We start from the raw sequence: 13442 nt of genomic DNA, 5'->3' as shown, positions 1-13442 counted from the left end.
ACTGCGAGGCGATCATGGCGAACCCTACAGAACCTGTGGCATTCGACTGGGAGAAATGCTACAATTCCTCGGATTGGATCGAGTCACCTTCACCGGGTGACCAGCGAGTTGACTCTACAGAGATGGATGCCATGTTATTGCCCATTGAAAACGCAGTCACATGGCCAGGGGTAGATGTGGGAACCATCGAGGACTGGCCTTTTCTTGACTTCGGGCTGAACCCGTCTATGCAGGTTTGGTCGTTGAAAGTTAGTCAATGAAGTTTGCCGGATATTTCCAGTCCGCTACATTTCTTCCACCGTCTTCCAAAGTCGGCACAGGGAGAGATGGTCATGGTCCACACCATCATCAATGATGAAAATCGCAGAGATTGCCCCTGAGCGGGAGGTAAATGTGTCGGCCTTCGCATGATTGTAGCGATAGGGGAGACACCTAAGTTGAAGTGTGCGGATATGAGCGGTGCATTGAGGCCTCGTCCTGGGTGGAGTGGAGGGAATGTTTTTCCAGTTTGCACCATCGCCTAATTCGACTAGTTCATGCTCGAACAGAAACCCCCGGTGACGCCCATACTTTTGCTTTAAGTTACCCAGCATTTCGACGGTCTTTCACGCGGACAATCATCGACGAAATTGTCGACCTGCGCATATCTTGTAATCACCCTTATCTTTTTCTCGAGCGGGCTTGTCCGTGAAGGCTATCACGATATATGAAGATGAGTCTCCTTCAGGTCGTGTAGATATCCGGATACCTAGACACCTGCCTCAGTGCTGTTGAGCTGTGGCCATGGATAGCGAAAAGAGCGCAGAGTTCCCAGGGGCGCTTGCCCCTGATACAGCACCAGCCTCAACAAGCGTACCACACCGGAGTCGCTCCGTAGTAGCGCAAGATGTCACGGATGCCGACCTCATCAATGTCTCTGGTCACAAGCAGGAACTTGACCGTCTATTCGACAGATTCAGCGTCATCTCGACCGCCATAACAACTGGCAATGTCTGGATTGCGCTGGCCGGAACCATCACCGTGGCAATCTATAATGGCGGACCTACCGGTATACTCTACGAGTTCATCGTCGTTTCTTTCTTGTACTGGTTCATCGCGGCCTCCATTGCTGAGCTTGCCTCTGCCATACCTTCATCTGGAGGAGTGTATCACTGGGCGACCATCACAGCAGGTCGCCATGGACGTATTTGCGGATACCTGGCCGGATGGTGGAACTTCTTCGCTTGGATCTTCGCGACCGCTGTCACGCTGGAGATTGTTGGGGCGATTATCATCACCATGGCACAACTGAACGCGCCCTCGTACGACTATCAGCGCTGGCAGGTCTTTCTGGTGTTCATCGTTTGCGCATGGCTTTTTGCTGCCATCGTGCTCTTCTTCAACAACGCTATCCCACGGATCGAACAGGTTGGAGGATTCTTCATCCTGGCTGGTTTCCTGATCACGGTGATTGTGTCTGCTGTCATGCGGCACTCTCAAGGACGTCCTTATGCTACATCTCATCAGGTGTGGAACGATTTCACCAACCTGACGGGATACTCAAGTTCCGGATTTGCTTTCATCTTGGGCATGCTCAACGGGGCTTTCGCCGTTGGCGTGCCGGACCTGACGAGCCACCTTGCCGAAGAGATGGAGAACCCAGGGAAGAACATTCCAATTGCGATACTTTCCCAATATGTCGTCGGATTTCTGACGGCACTCTTCTATCTCGTCGCCATGTTCTACGCCTTGACCGACCTTGACAGTCTGTTCGATACTCCCTATGTCTTTCCCTTGGGCGAGATATATCGACAAGTCACTGGAAATGCAGCAGGGGCGACCGGGCTACTGTTCCTTGTTCTGGCACCCAGTGTCATTGCTTGTCTTGGTTGTTATCTGACTGCGTCTAGAGTAAGTGACATTCGCGGAAGTGCTGCTCGTCACCAATCTTGCTAATCCTTGACTAGATCTTTTGGACACTGGCGCGCGACAAAGCCACACCTTTCGCTGGAGTGTTCTCGAAGATCTCACCTCGCCTGAGAGTTCCTGCGGCTTCAATCGTCCTGTGTGCGGTCATCTGTACGATTCTTAGCTGCATCTACGTGGGCAACCTGACTGCTTTCAACGCTTTCACCAGCTCATTTGTTGTTTTGTCGATGGCATCATATCTTGCCGCGATCCTCCCTCACCTTCTTTCCAGACGAAAGAAGGTCGTGCCAGGATATTTCTGGATGAAAGGCCCCATTGGTTTCGTGGTAAACACAGTAGCGTGCGTGTTTATGCTTGCCTTCATCGTTATCTTCTGCTTTCCGTTCGCGTTGCCGGTGGATGCGGAGACCATGAACTACACGTGTCTCATCTTTGGTGGTCTCACTTTCATTATGTTGTCGATTTATATGTTCCTGCGCAAAGGCTATACTGGACCTCAAGTGATCATGCTAGGACCGAAGGTTGAGATGACTGCACAAGAGTATCGGAATTCGATCGTGGCGGACATGCATTGAGAATGTTCGAGCATCGCTTAGTCAAGACAATGTACACTATTCTGCCTCACCGCACACAGAGTATCCTACCGCCTAGTTCGTTCGATCAAAAAGTGAAATACATCCCTCGTGAGTTGAACCTCACTTCGCAAACACTGTCTGCACCTAGGCCACTCACCCGAAAAAAAAACAAAAACTCAAACCCGAAGGGCTGAGGAAACCCCTTATGGGATTTATTACAATTTGAACTCTTCTCTCCGACTTCACTGCTGGGCTCAGCTCTACCAATGGTAGATGAACAGTGAGAGGTCGAATACTGGAAGGGAGTTCCAGGAATCGTTATATCGAACTCCAACCGCTCTCTGAACACTTGCAAGCTACCCTGTTTAAGCCGAGGAAATCAGGCCGGCAAATCTTGCCCAAGTGGGATGGTTCAGATACTGGAAGAGGCAGGGTTCGATATAGGACAGAATCCTGTTAACGCACTCGTCTCTCTGACTTCACTCTCCCACTCAATGGGTGGAGAGCCGAGTGAGAGGTCAGATACTGGAAGGGAGATTGTTGAGCAGTTTTCTGGAACTTTGGCCTATAAAGAATCAATTAATTCGGGATTCATGTGACCTGTGACCGCGGCTAGAGGAGGGTGCGGTAGATGACGGGTTTGCTATGCCAAGGGGTCGTGGTGAGTGCGAAACACAGGTGGTGTATGTGTTGCTGCAAATGTTGATAAAGTGTGATACTGCGTTATAAATTTGCACATCGGCACATCGACACATCATGGATTGCTTCGTGACTGTTTTAAGAATGTTGATAGAGCCTCGTCCGTGTGGGTTCCACCAATCATCGATCGCGTCTCCAAGCTTTGATTGACTTTCTCGACTACCTTGATAACTTCCAACCCTGCAACAGCTACCGCGACTTGTGTCTTTGCTTATGCTCGCGCGCAATAGGCTGATCATTCAGCAGTGCTGTTGTAGTATCAGGAGGGCATTCCACTGCCCGCAGCCTTGCGCCTTCTTGATCGGATGATTCTTCCGAGCGCCTCGCGACGCTTTCAGAGAAAACAAAGACCTCTACTCCTGGTGAACACACGCATCTGGCGCAACATGTTCGGTGAAAACTCTCGCATGACGCTGTCAGTGTCAGCGTTAGATGACACGGTTGAGTGAGTTCGGTATCAGCTTCAAAGGAGAAGGGGTCTGCTCGTCACGCCTGCTGTAGGATTAACTTACCCCGTTGATGCTATTACATCACTTGAAGCAGCTATGATGTCAACTTGCATTCCTGGTACTACTTGTACTGATAGACCAGCTTCTAGCTGCGTCTCTACTTGACCTGACTACCTGACTATTTGCAACATCTTCTTTCTCAGAGAAACGTTGACTATACACCGTCTTTCTAGCATCAAGAAACCGTTCTCTACGACACGATACGAACAACAGTCAATCAAAATGTCCTCCTCACTATTTCTCCGCCGGTCCCTCTTGCGCCCATCTACTTTCTCTCCTGCACGAACACCAGCGATTCGAGCCTCCCTCCGTCAAACCTATGCCACCACCACCAAAGGAGACAGCAAGTCCGCCACGAGCCTGGGTACATCTTCCCCAAAACCCAGCGACAGCGAGGCCGAGGGCGATGTCAAGTCGAGTCGGTCTCTGGACGGAAAGAAGCAGGAAAGTGGCAGCAGCGTTCAGCAGCCAGTTAGTGAAACTGGGGAAACATGGGACGAGGAAGGAAGCGCCGCAGGCACGAAAGACCCGAACAAGCCTGCGGGCCAGAAGAGAGAGGAGATCCTGAAGGAGGGACAGAAGCCTCTTGATTCGGCGGATAAGCCTGTTGAGGGTTCACGATCATGAGTGCTAGCCGAGGAAGGGTGTTCACTATGCCATAATGCGGAGCTATGAGAGCAGACAGGTGCCAAAATATCAATAAGAGTGGAATACTTGCGCGGTGATCGTACAAATGCTCCTGCCTTGAATCTACTGCTTCCAGATCGACATGCTACATCGCTGATATATCATGATATACTGAAAGCCCCCTCGTGCGTTCTCATCTGCCTGTGATGCAGTCTTTTACCCAACTGGCCGTACCCATCCTGGATTTGACACCAGGTCATGCTTTGTCTCGTCAATGCCAGACAAAGAACCTCATGGCCAATGGACTCGCAGTTTCAACTTTCATAGACATTACGATTGTGCCAACAATGAATGTTTCCTTTGTTGCCATGAATAGGTCCCCCAATGCTATTAATGTCATACCCAAGTCGAGGCAGTATGGGATTGCTGGCCGTCCCACAAGGCAAAATTTCTCTTCGAGATACAATCCACGTTACGACCAAGTGCAAAAGCATCGAGCTGGTATCGAGTCATAATGAGTGCGTCGTCGCCAATATCTCCGCTGTTAGCGGACATCGAAATACTTCCGGTGCGCAACAATTCCTACTTTGACCTTAGAGCCAAGGCAGCGTCATCGAGCAAGGTGTCGCGGATGAACCCCATTCCGGAAGAACTAGTCGAGTTGAAGCCGGAGCCTGAAGACGACTTAATTCGCTGTGAGTCATGTGAGGGCGAGCAGCAGTCGGAGCAAGTCCTCGAGTACGTCGCGAAAATACGGGAGGCCATAGCATTGCAGGGCCAGAGAGTGAGAAAGGAGACCCTCGCTAAAGCCGACGAGGCAAAGCAGCAGGCGTACGAACAGGAGACGGCGGAGGTCGCGAACCACATCTCAGGAAAGAAACGGGAGAGTTTGCTCCGAGTTTTGTCCACCAAGACCAAAGATGGATTGACCGAGATCAGGTCAGAAGGACGGAGATTGTCGATGCTGTTGTCGAAGAAAGGAGAAGATAAGCAGGACTTACAGCTCAAGATCAGCAGCACAATACCCTCGCCTACCTCTCATGCTAGCGACGAAGTTGCAGAGGGCGAAGACGTCGCTCTTCTCTCGACCAGAGCTTCCAGTTCGACGTTGTCGCTCACGGCGAACACTGAATGCGAGTATCGTCCACTTGCGCAGACATACCGACCTCGAAGTGAAGGCGGCTATAGGCGCGTGAAGTCGAGCTTCCGAAAGAGAATTGATTCCGCCAATAGTGCAGCAAGGCATGTGAAATATGCTGCCATCAATTTATTGAGCGTGCGGCGGAAAACAAACGGTTGGTCCAGGCTGGATTGATAAGTGGGAGTCAACTCTGGTCTTGTATGATGGCGGAGGACATTGCTGGTCGGTGTTGAGAATCTGTAGGGTATACTCTACTGCTCGTTGTTGAGCTGTGTGAGATTAGATGGCATTTCTGCAAGTCTGTGTACGATTAGTGTATCATCAATGCTTGATGTTGTCCAAATGTCGACATATCGGGATCGAATCAAGGTCTGCAGGTGTTTCAAGGCTGTTATTGACGTTTACCCAATCTTTCCCACACAGACTCGATTGCATCATTGATTTTGAAAAGGGTTCAAGAAAAAGAAGTCCGGGGAAACGTACGGGGATCTCCGACCCGATGGATTCAACTCCCGAAGAGGTTCTCCCACTACCTAGGTACGAGTAGGCGTGGTAGGTAAGTAAGTATGATTTTAGGAGAGACTTCTCATGATCTCACCATCTGTGCCACCATATCCATCAACTCATAAAAACTTACAACATCAAAGAATGGCGGTTAAAGTGTTCATGTAGGACAGTCGTGCAATATGCAGTATGCGTTCAACAAGCTGATCGTGGTCTAGCACAGGGGTCACGGGGTACATTGGTGGTGACACATTATATGCGTTGAATCAAAAACACCCACAATGGGAATACTGTGAGTTTGAAGACTCCAGATTGCCTATTTGCCTGTAAGGGATTGGATTTTCATCTCGTTCCAACAGTCCTGGCGTGGCAGTTCATGTTTCTGTGGTTGACACAAGAACCACCATGGCATTCAAATCGTGTTGCGCGTTCTGGCTGCTGACATCGTCTAGCTGCTCTGATTAGAACGCAGGCAAAGGCAGACCAAGTTAAGCAGCAATATCCTAAACTTCGCATCGTTGTGGGAGACCTGGACGACTCTGCGCTGCTCAAGGGGGAAAGCGCAAAGGCCGATATCGTGTTGCGTAGGTTTCAGTGTCCGATATTCGGGTCGGTTGGTTTTCTGACCGGTTTGCACATCAAACAGACACTGCAGATGCATCGGACCACGAAGGCGCAGCCAAAGCCATCGCATCCGGTCTCGCCGAGGGACACACGCCTTCCAACCCGGGATTCTGGCTCCATACCGGTGGTACTGGAATACTGACGTATGAAGACTCCAAGAACAATCGCTTGGGAGAGTGGTCGACCAAGGAATATAACGACCTGAGCGGAATTGACGAGCTGACCCACCTTCCTGATGATGCATTCCATCGCAATGTCGACAAGATCGTACTCGAAGCGGGAACGAAATATGCCGATAGGGTCAAGACGGCGCTGGTTTGTCCGCCCACTATTTACGGTATGTCTTTGAAGAGCCAGGCAGCTACCTACTGCCATTACATCTTCTAGGAGTAGGCGTAGTACACTGCCAGTTTGCTGATGTTCCGGTTTAGGTGACGGTCGTGGCCCCGTCTCCCCACGCTCTCGCCAGGCCTACGAAATGGCCAAGCTCATCTTAGAGAAGAGAATCACACCCATTGTAGGCGGAGGAAAGGCGAGATGGAACCACGTCCACGTGCACGATCTGGCCGCTGCCTTTGTTCTCCTGGCTGAAGCGGCGGTGGCCAAGAACATGTCGGATGAGATATGGGGCGCTAGAGGCTATCATCTCTGCGAGAACGGCGAACATGTTTGGGCCGACTTGGCCAGAAGAATGTCCGCGATCGCAGCGGAAAAGGGTTACATTTCCCCGAACCCCGCTGAGAAGCAACTCGGTAAAGATGAGGCTCTCGAGGCGGCAGGATTCGAGGCAGTAAGTTGGGGTTGGAATTCGCGTGGAAAGGCCGAACGGTTGGGGAAATTTCTAGCTTGGGAGCCGAAAGAGAAGAGCATTGACGAAGAGGCGGGCCGTATAGTCGAGGCAGAGAAATCAAGGTTGCAGGGCAAGGTGCCATCGTCTTGACGAAATGGCGTTTGAATCTCGATTGAGAAATGTGAATATCGTGCAATAGTTCGACGAGATGTCGATATCTTCCGAACTTGAATCGAATACTGTGTAAGCCAAGTCCATCGATCCATAGGCCATCAATGGCCTAGTCAGTTTCTCACTCTTTGCACTGAATCGACCATCGATGCCGATGAACTAGGAGAGAAGCATGCAACGCCAACGGAAAAGCTTTACAAAAGCTTAAGTTAGCTGTCGTCTGGACCGGATTCATTGTCGGTAGTAAGATGTCTTTCATGAAAAGAGCACTTTCTTGCCCCCCAACATCCACGACCAATCTATCGACAACTCGTGGCGCCGTTCGTACAGAACTGGGAATTTGGCTGACACGGAAGTGCGGGGGTCATGCATCCGGTCCTAAGCAGCGAAAAGGTGTCAGGAAAGGAAACGCGTATCTTCGCAAGGCCGTCTTGAGTGGCCGTCAGGCCATCAGCCTGAGCCAAGGGTCGATGACCAACAGATAAGTCGAGCCATGCACACGAGATGACAGGCATGCGAAGAAGCCAGGAGAAAAGGAGGAGCACGAAGGTGAAGTTGAAATATGATGTAGTTCAGGTTGATGGCGATGAGAAAGAAGGAAGGATGGGCCGATGGGTAATCAGGGGCGTCCAGATTGGGTTTCTGCACCGGACTTGGCGGCAGTCGTGCTGAGACCGTTTTTGGCCATCGTTGCTTCTCTTTCTCTCCTAGTCCTTGTTCCAAGACTGCATTGCAGAGAGCCAAAGCGTTAGACGCAGTGTCTGGTGTCGACGGTCTGTCCATTCGGATGTCTAGTGATTCAGGTCTGGGATCTTCTGATACCTTCAGGATAGTCATGATGCGACATCATTCCAGGAGGATGATCCAGTCAAATACCAATCGTCCACCACTGAGTTATTCTGCCCATGGTATGATATGGAAACGATCACTGGTATGACCACAACTTCGTGGTGGCAACGATGGAAAAGAAGCACGAGAGCAAGCCTTATCAGGGACCATTTCTATTCATCAACAGCACCGCCGAGAAACCCACGACAAGCAAGAATGATAGCTTTACAATATCGTCCCATGTGTCGAAGACACACCGTAACTGGCTAAAGGCTCAGAGATTGAAGAGATTGCAGGCATCTGTGGGCAAGGCTGTGGCGCACAGGTCTATCCTTGCTGCAGATCCTATAATATCCGAAGGCGGCCCCCTACCATTGGGGTCACCTTACGGTGTTGGGTCTTCATCTATGACGGAGCCCATTCAAGTACGCGTCAACAATGACGAAGTTTTGGCCGGAAGTCAAACGAGATATGTCTTGGACTCGTCGAAGACAGGCGGCTTCGATTGCTTACTCGGCATTGCCACTAGTCAGCGTGTTTTCCCTTTCGAGGCCAGCCAAGAGCGTGGTGATCATCAAGGCTTGCATGAGAAATCATGGATAAAGCACGACCGTCAAGCCATGAGACCACTCCTAGCCATATGGAAAGGTAGTGCAGACCCCTTTTCGGCCGCTGCTGTACACCTCACACCCAGGGATCATGAGATCATCTGCCTAGCCCAGCGGTTCTTGGTATTTGCAGCATGGCCAGAGAAAGCTAGTGCAGTGTTCAGGACCCCAATAGCCGATACAACGAACTCGCACATACAGCTGCAGCAGACTATAACGGATGAAGCCGAGATCCATGCAATCCTTGCCTCGGGATATCATGTGGCCGTAGACCTCTCGACGGAAGATTCCCAAGTCGCAGTTGCAAGACGGTTGGCACACAAGTCCAGGGCCGTGATGTTGCTAAGGCAGAAACTGTCGAGGTCGGGTTCTTCGAAGAGTGTAGCCACATTGATTCGACTGCTCATCTCGTTGGACTTCCAGGCTGGTGATTTTACCGCTTCTCTGGTGCATTTACGCGGGCTGTGGTCGATATCATTGTCCGTTCCCGGCATGCTAGCTGACACGCAAGAGCTTTTGATTGTCAGCGACGTATGGATCGCGCTTTCGCTACTCAAAAGACCGGAGATATCACCAGCACGATACGATCCGGGTCCGCGACTGGCACAGTCATTCGACGTTGAACTTCGAGATTTGGAGAACCATTTTCCACATTCGCTCTCTCGATGCACGACATCTTCTGGCACCACTGTGCTTGATCTATCAGTATTGTCTTTGCTGAATGCTGCTTCCGAGATAGTGAATACGAAAGCGGTCATGGCCAAGCTTGAAGATCCTGGATTGCAGCAAGACGTCGTCTGGTGGATGCATCGACGTGCCACGGCCGTGTCAGGCCGACTGATGACGGGTTACGTTGAGGCCATGGAAGCTGCAATTTCTCCGGCGTCGGACCAAGTCACGACCACCAGAAACATGATGAACAGAATTGCATGTTTATGCGCGATTCTATTCATGAACCTGAGGTTCGTGGATTCTCCCAGCAACTACAATTTCAGCACTACATTTCAGGCTATCGAACCAGCCCTGCGCAGTGTTGCCCGCTACATGGATGACATGCCCAAGGAGTTTGATAAAGCCTATCTATGGACACTCTTCATGTGTGCTATGGGAAACGACGTCTATGCTGCAAGAGGAGATATCCTTTACTCGCCTTGGCCAGTTCCGGAGTTCTTTCGTGTTTGCAAGAGGATGGATTTGACGGAAAGGGATGCTGTTATCAACATTCTCAGTCAGTTTCAGTACTATCCACAAATGGACGAATTCCTCAGCGAAGTGCTGCATGGCGCACAAAGCATACCAGTCACCAACATGATCCCTTGGACCAGATGGTGTTTTGCTCTGGATCATTATATTGGCTGAAAGGGAACAGTATGGGCTCGATCATAACTCTTACGTGCTACAAGCTTTACATGTTCGATCTTCAATTTCAATCTTACGAACTCGCCATACTTGTGCATGCCTTGCTGGCCCGATGTCCGCGGTTATGCCTGTTCAACTGTCTAGGCAACTGACAGCACCACTCCCAATCTGCAATCAATCTACATCTTATCCTGCCATTAAAAGGTGCTCATACGGTACTTGCTGTCACCGTCGTACTGCGACAGCTCTTCCAACGCTTGACGGCCTTCCCGGTCTATCGTCTCCTTGATTTCCGGGCTTCTTGGTATGATGCGGCATTCGAAAGGTTCAGGGCGCATGTTCAACCCATTCCTGCGAAGTGATGTCAGTACACAATCTCAATCTCCTTTGGGCCCATGTGCCACAACTTACGTGTACTTGAAGATGTCCACAGGGATCTCATTGCCATTCTTGTCCAAAGCTTTCTGGATATTGAAACCCCACAGGATTCTTGCCACACTCAAGAACGTGCCTTGCTCGGCCAGACCTTGGCCACTGCAGACTCGCCTGCCCCAGCCAAAAGTCATATAACCCTTCTCGTTAGGGAATGGGCGATGTAGCGGGTGGTCCTCGAAATATCGTTCTGGGCAGAATCTGTCTGGCTCGGGGAAATCCTTCTCGTTTCGGTGAATCGCCCAAACGTTGCCCTGAACCCAGGTGTTCTTTGGGATGTACCACCCCTGGAATATGGTTAGCACAAACCCCTTCGCTCCTGCGACTTTAATCATCTCACATTGTACACATCATCCTGGATAGGTGCGTGGGGTTGACCTCCAATAATGGCAACTGATCGCCACCTGAAGACTTCCTTCATAAATGCACGAATGTAAGGAAGGTCGTCGTCCAAGCTGGGACTGCGGTGTGAGCCGACAACTCGATCGAGCTCTTCCCAAGCCTTAGGTAGGACTTCGGGGAAAGCACAACACGCCAGGATAAAAGTGATGAGTGTCGAGCTGGAGGTGTCGCTACCAGCACCGAAGAGGTTTCCGTTCAACGAAGCAATCTCCATTTCGGACAATCCATACTTTGGCGCCTCGTCGAAGACCTTCTTCGCGTAACAATTACCAGCATTCTCCTTGTTGGCCGCTTCCTCGGCGAGCGCGTAGTAGAAGGATCGACCACGGCCCTTGCCACCACCAAGACCGTGTTTCCATGGAGCCATCCAGTTGGGGAACTTCGAGAGCCCTGCGATATTGGTCAGCGCGTGGAAAGTTGGGTTGTTGCCCAGAACTTACATGGGAACGTCTCCATCAGCATGGGGAACGTCTTTCCCGGCACATTCAGCTCAGCTGCTTTCTGCATGATGGCAATGACATCGGTAATGATTGGGTCGTGCTTGCTGCTAATCCGGCGGTTGAAACCAATGATACTGACGACCGACGCCGCATAACGCTCGAAATGCATGACATAGTCTTCAGGATCCTTGGCCAGGTCCAACGCCACGACTTTGCTCTCATTGTTCTGGAAACCGCTGTAGCTTCGGACGTGCTGCAGGCCGACGCCCATATGGGTCAACTTGCGATGCAATCGCCATCGGTCGCCGTAGTACATGGACACGAGGTTGGACTGACCCATGCTCAATTCGCCGAAGACGACCATTCGAGGTCGGGATGAGTAGATGGCCGCTCGCTTGTCCAACATCTCTGAGGCAGCCCAGGCGTCGCAGATCCAGACGGTCGGGCTTCGGCCGATCCAGTACGTGATGACGGGAGTCTTGTATCGTTTGGATAGTTCCTCGAAGTAAATCCATGGCTTGACGTCGGGTAGCTGGAATGTGTTTCCTATGATCGGCAATGGTAAAGGACCAGGAGGCTGTGTGACTGTCAGCGCTTTCACTTGCCAGCAGGGTGGAAGGCGGATTTATCATACCATTTTACTTCGCAAGACAAGCATTCGTACATAGTCGGCGACCAGGGCGATAACACCTAGAATTGCCAGTTCGATAGCTAACTTGCTGGCACTAGGCGCCGCGTTCTGGATTTGCAGCATGGCACCCATGGTTGCTGTCGTTCCCCTGAAGGTTCGATTCTACTTGGGATCTGATCTCTCACACCACGATTCAACAAAGGGACCAAGAGGCTGAAGGAGAGGTTATGAAATGTTTAGACGTTACCCCTCGTACAAACCTTGGGACGACGTGGGCGTTGACGGTGCGAAATGGCTCGGCATTTGGGCCTTTAAACTCTTCTCTCGTGCCTTCCACTGGCCGCATTGGTATAGGCTATGTTGGATTGGGAGAATGGACTCTGCCCGTGGGCGTGGGGCTTTCGACTATGAAGAAGAGCTCTTTTGCACGTGCGAGCCCCATGTCTTGGTGCTGTGCCGCCATGTCTGCGGAGGCCTGACACTGGGGAATACTCGTCTCCGACTCCCCGTACCAAGGTCCTCCGCACGATTTTCCGGGCAAAAAGGAGGGGTAGTTGGAGTCAAGAGGTGTCCTTTATGAGATTGTACATCTCGAGCCGCATCTGAAAGACCACAGAAAAGGACTTGTTGGTCCTTTAACGGCGTGTTGGCCACCTTCCCATTGGGTTGCAGCCCATTGTATGTCGGCAGCTACAATACTACCTAGCAGGTAACCTGGCACCACGAGAGGTAGAGAGGCCGAGGCCAAATATCTCCAACGACCCATCCTGGCCGGGGATCTGCCTAGGGAACTGGCCGTACCTTCTCGGCACAATTACGAGAGGTTGAACGCTGATCGCCTACTGCATTACTAATATAGTATTTTGTACAAAACACAAGGCGGGTTGTCAACCCACCATGAGGCAGACGGTATTGTACGGAGTAAGAAGTACAAATTGACCTTGTCCCACGGACGTCGGCTAGATCTTGCCGTGTCAGCCTTATCGTGGGTTTTACGACATGGAGCGTCAACAAATGTGGTATAACATTACGGGCGAGAACTCAGCCTTGTCAAAGCTGAGCATCACAAAGACTTTTGTTCCTTGCGTTCAGGTTGTGATCGATCGAACTCGGCGACTGTCCAGGTGGGAGATCTTGATATTTTCGCACCCCGCGAACTTAGCAATGACCCGATTTCTCATTCGGGCAGGGTTA

The 13442-nt window shown here is 51.1% G+C and overlaps 6 protein-coding genes across 6 annotated transcripts; 5 read left to right on the top strand and 1 right to left on the bottom strand.

Annotated features, from left to right (window-relative positions):
- The first annotated feature begins 522 nt into the window (after window positions 1-522).
- On the top strand, window positions 523-2771 carry EDD37DRAFT_59691 (amino acid/polyamine transporter I). Its single transcript, XM_062814592.1, has 2 exons — window positions 523-1890; window positions 1947-2771. The coding sequence occupies exons 1-2, from the start codon at window positions 784-786 to the stop codon at window positions 2481-2483; spliced, it is 1644 nt and encodes a 547-aa protein (XP_062675479.1). The 5' UTR covers window positions 523-783; the 3' UTR covers window positions 2484-2771.
- An 896-nt stretch (window positions 2772-3667) lies between these two features.
- Window positions 3668-4608, top strand: EDD37DRAFT_59681 (uncharacterized protein). The gene has a single exon (XM_062814590.1). The coding sequence runs from the start codon at window positions 3914-3916 to the stop codon at window positions 4316-4318; it is 405 nt and encodes a 134-aa protein (XP_062675478.1). The 5' UTR covers window positions 3668-3913; the 3' UTR covers window positions 4319-4608.
- Window positions 4609-4832: 224 nt separating this feature from the next.
- Window positions 4833-5633, top strand: EDD37DRAFT_604472 (uncharacterized protein; the record flags this gene model as incomplete). Its single annotated transcript, XM_062814745.1, has 1 exon — window positions 4833-5633. The coding sequence occupies one exon, from the start codon at window positions 4833-4835 to the stop codon at window positions 5631-5633; it is 801 nt and encodes a 266-aa protein (XP_062675477.1).
- A 474-nt stretch (window positions 5634-6107) lies between these two features.
- EDD37DRAFT_655504 (uncharacterized protein) lies at window positions 6108-7527 on the top strand (the record flags this gene model as incomplete). The annotated part of the gene is made up of 5 exons (XM_062818766.1): window positions 6108-6127; window positions 6182-6255; window positions 6416-6547; window positions 6610-6924; window positions 7019-7527. 5 exons carry the CDS (start codon window positions 6108-6110, stop codon window positions 7525-7527), a joined length of 1050 nt encoding a protein of 349 aa, XP_062675476.1.
- Window positions 7528-8272: 745 nt separating this feature from the next.
- Window positions 8273-10594, top strand: EDD37DRAFT_59641 (uncharacterized protein). Its single transcript, XM_062814584.1, has one exon. The coding sequence runs from the start codon at window positions 8508-8510 to the stop codon at window positions 10341-10343; it is 1836 nt and encodes a 611-aa protein (XP_062675475.1). The 5' UTR covers window positions 8273-8507; the 3' UTR covers window positions 10344-10594.
- On the bottom strand, window positions 10442-12516 carry EDD37DRAFT_59613 (cytochrome P450). Its single transcript, XM_062814580.1, has 5 exons — window positions 12252-12516; window positions 11618-12194; window positions 11116-11567; window positions 10755-11062; window positions 10442-10694 (listed from the first exon to the last, which is right to left on the bottom strand). The coding sequence occupies exons 1-5, from the start codon at window positions 12378-12380 to the stop codon at window positions 10541-10543; spliced, it is 1620 nt and encodes a 539-aa protein (XP_062675474.1). The 5' UTR covers window positions 12381-12516; the 3' UTR covers window positions 10442-10540.
- Between the last annotated feature and the right edge of the window lie 926 nt (window positions 12517-13442).

Source organism: Exophiala viscosa (assembly GCF_022695815.1).
Source record: "Exophiala viscosa unplaced genomic scaffold EDD37scaffold_1, whole genome shotgun sequence".
Lineage (NCBI taxonomy): Eukaryota > Fungi > Ascomycota > Eurotiomycetes > Chaetothyriales > Herpotrichiellaceae > Exophiala > Exophiala viscosa.
The sequence above is the reverse complement of the archived record's forward strand: the minus strand, read 5'-3'. Positions and strand labels throughout refer to the sequence as shown.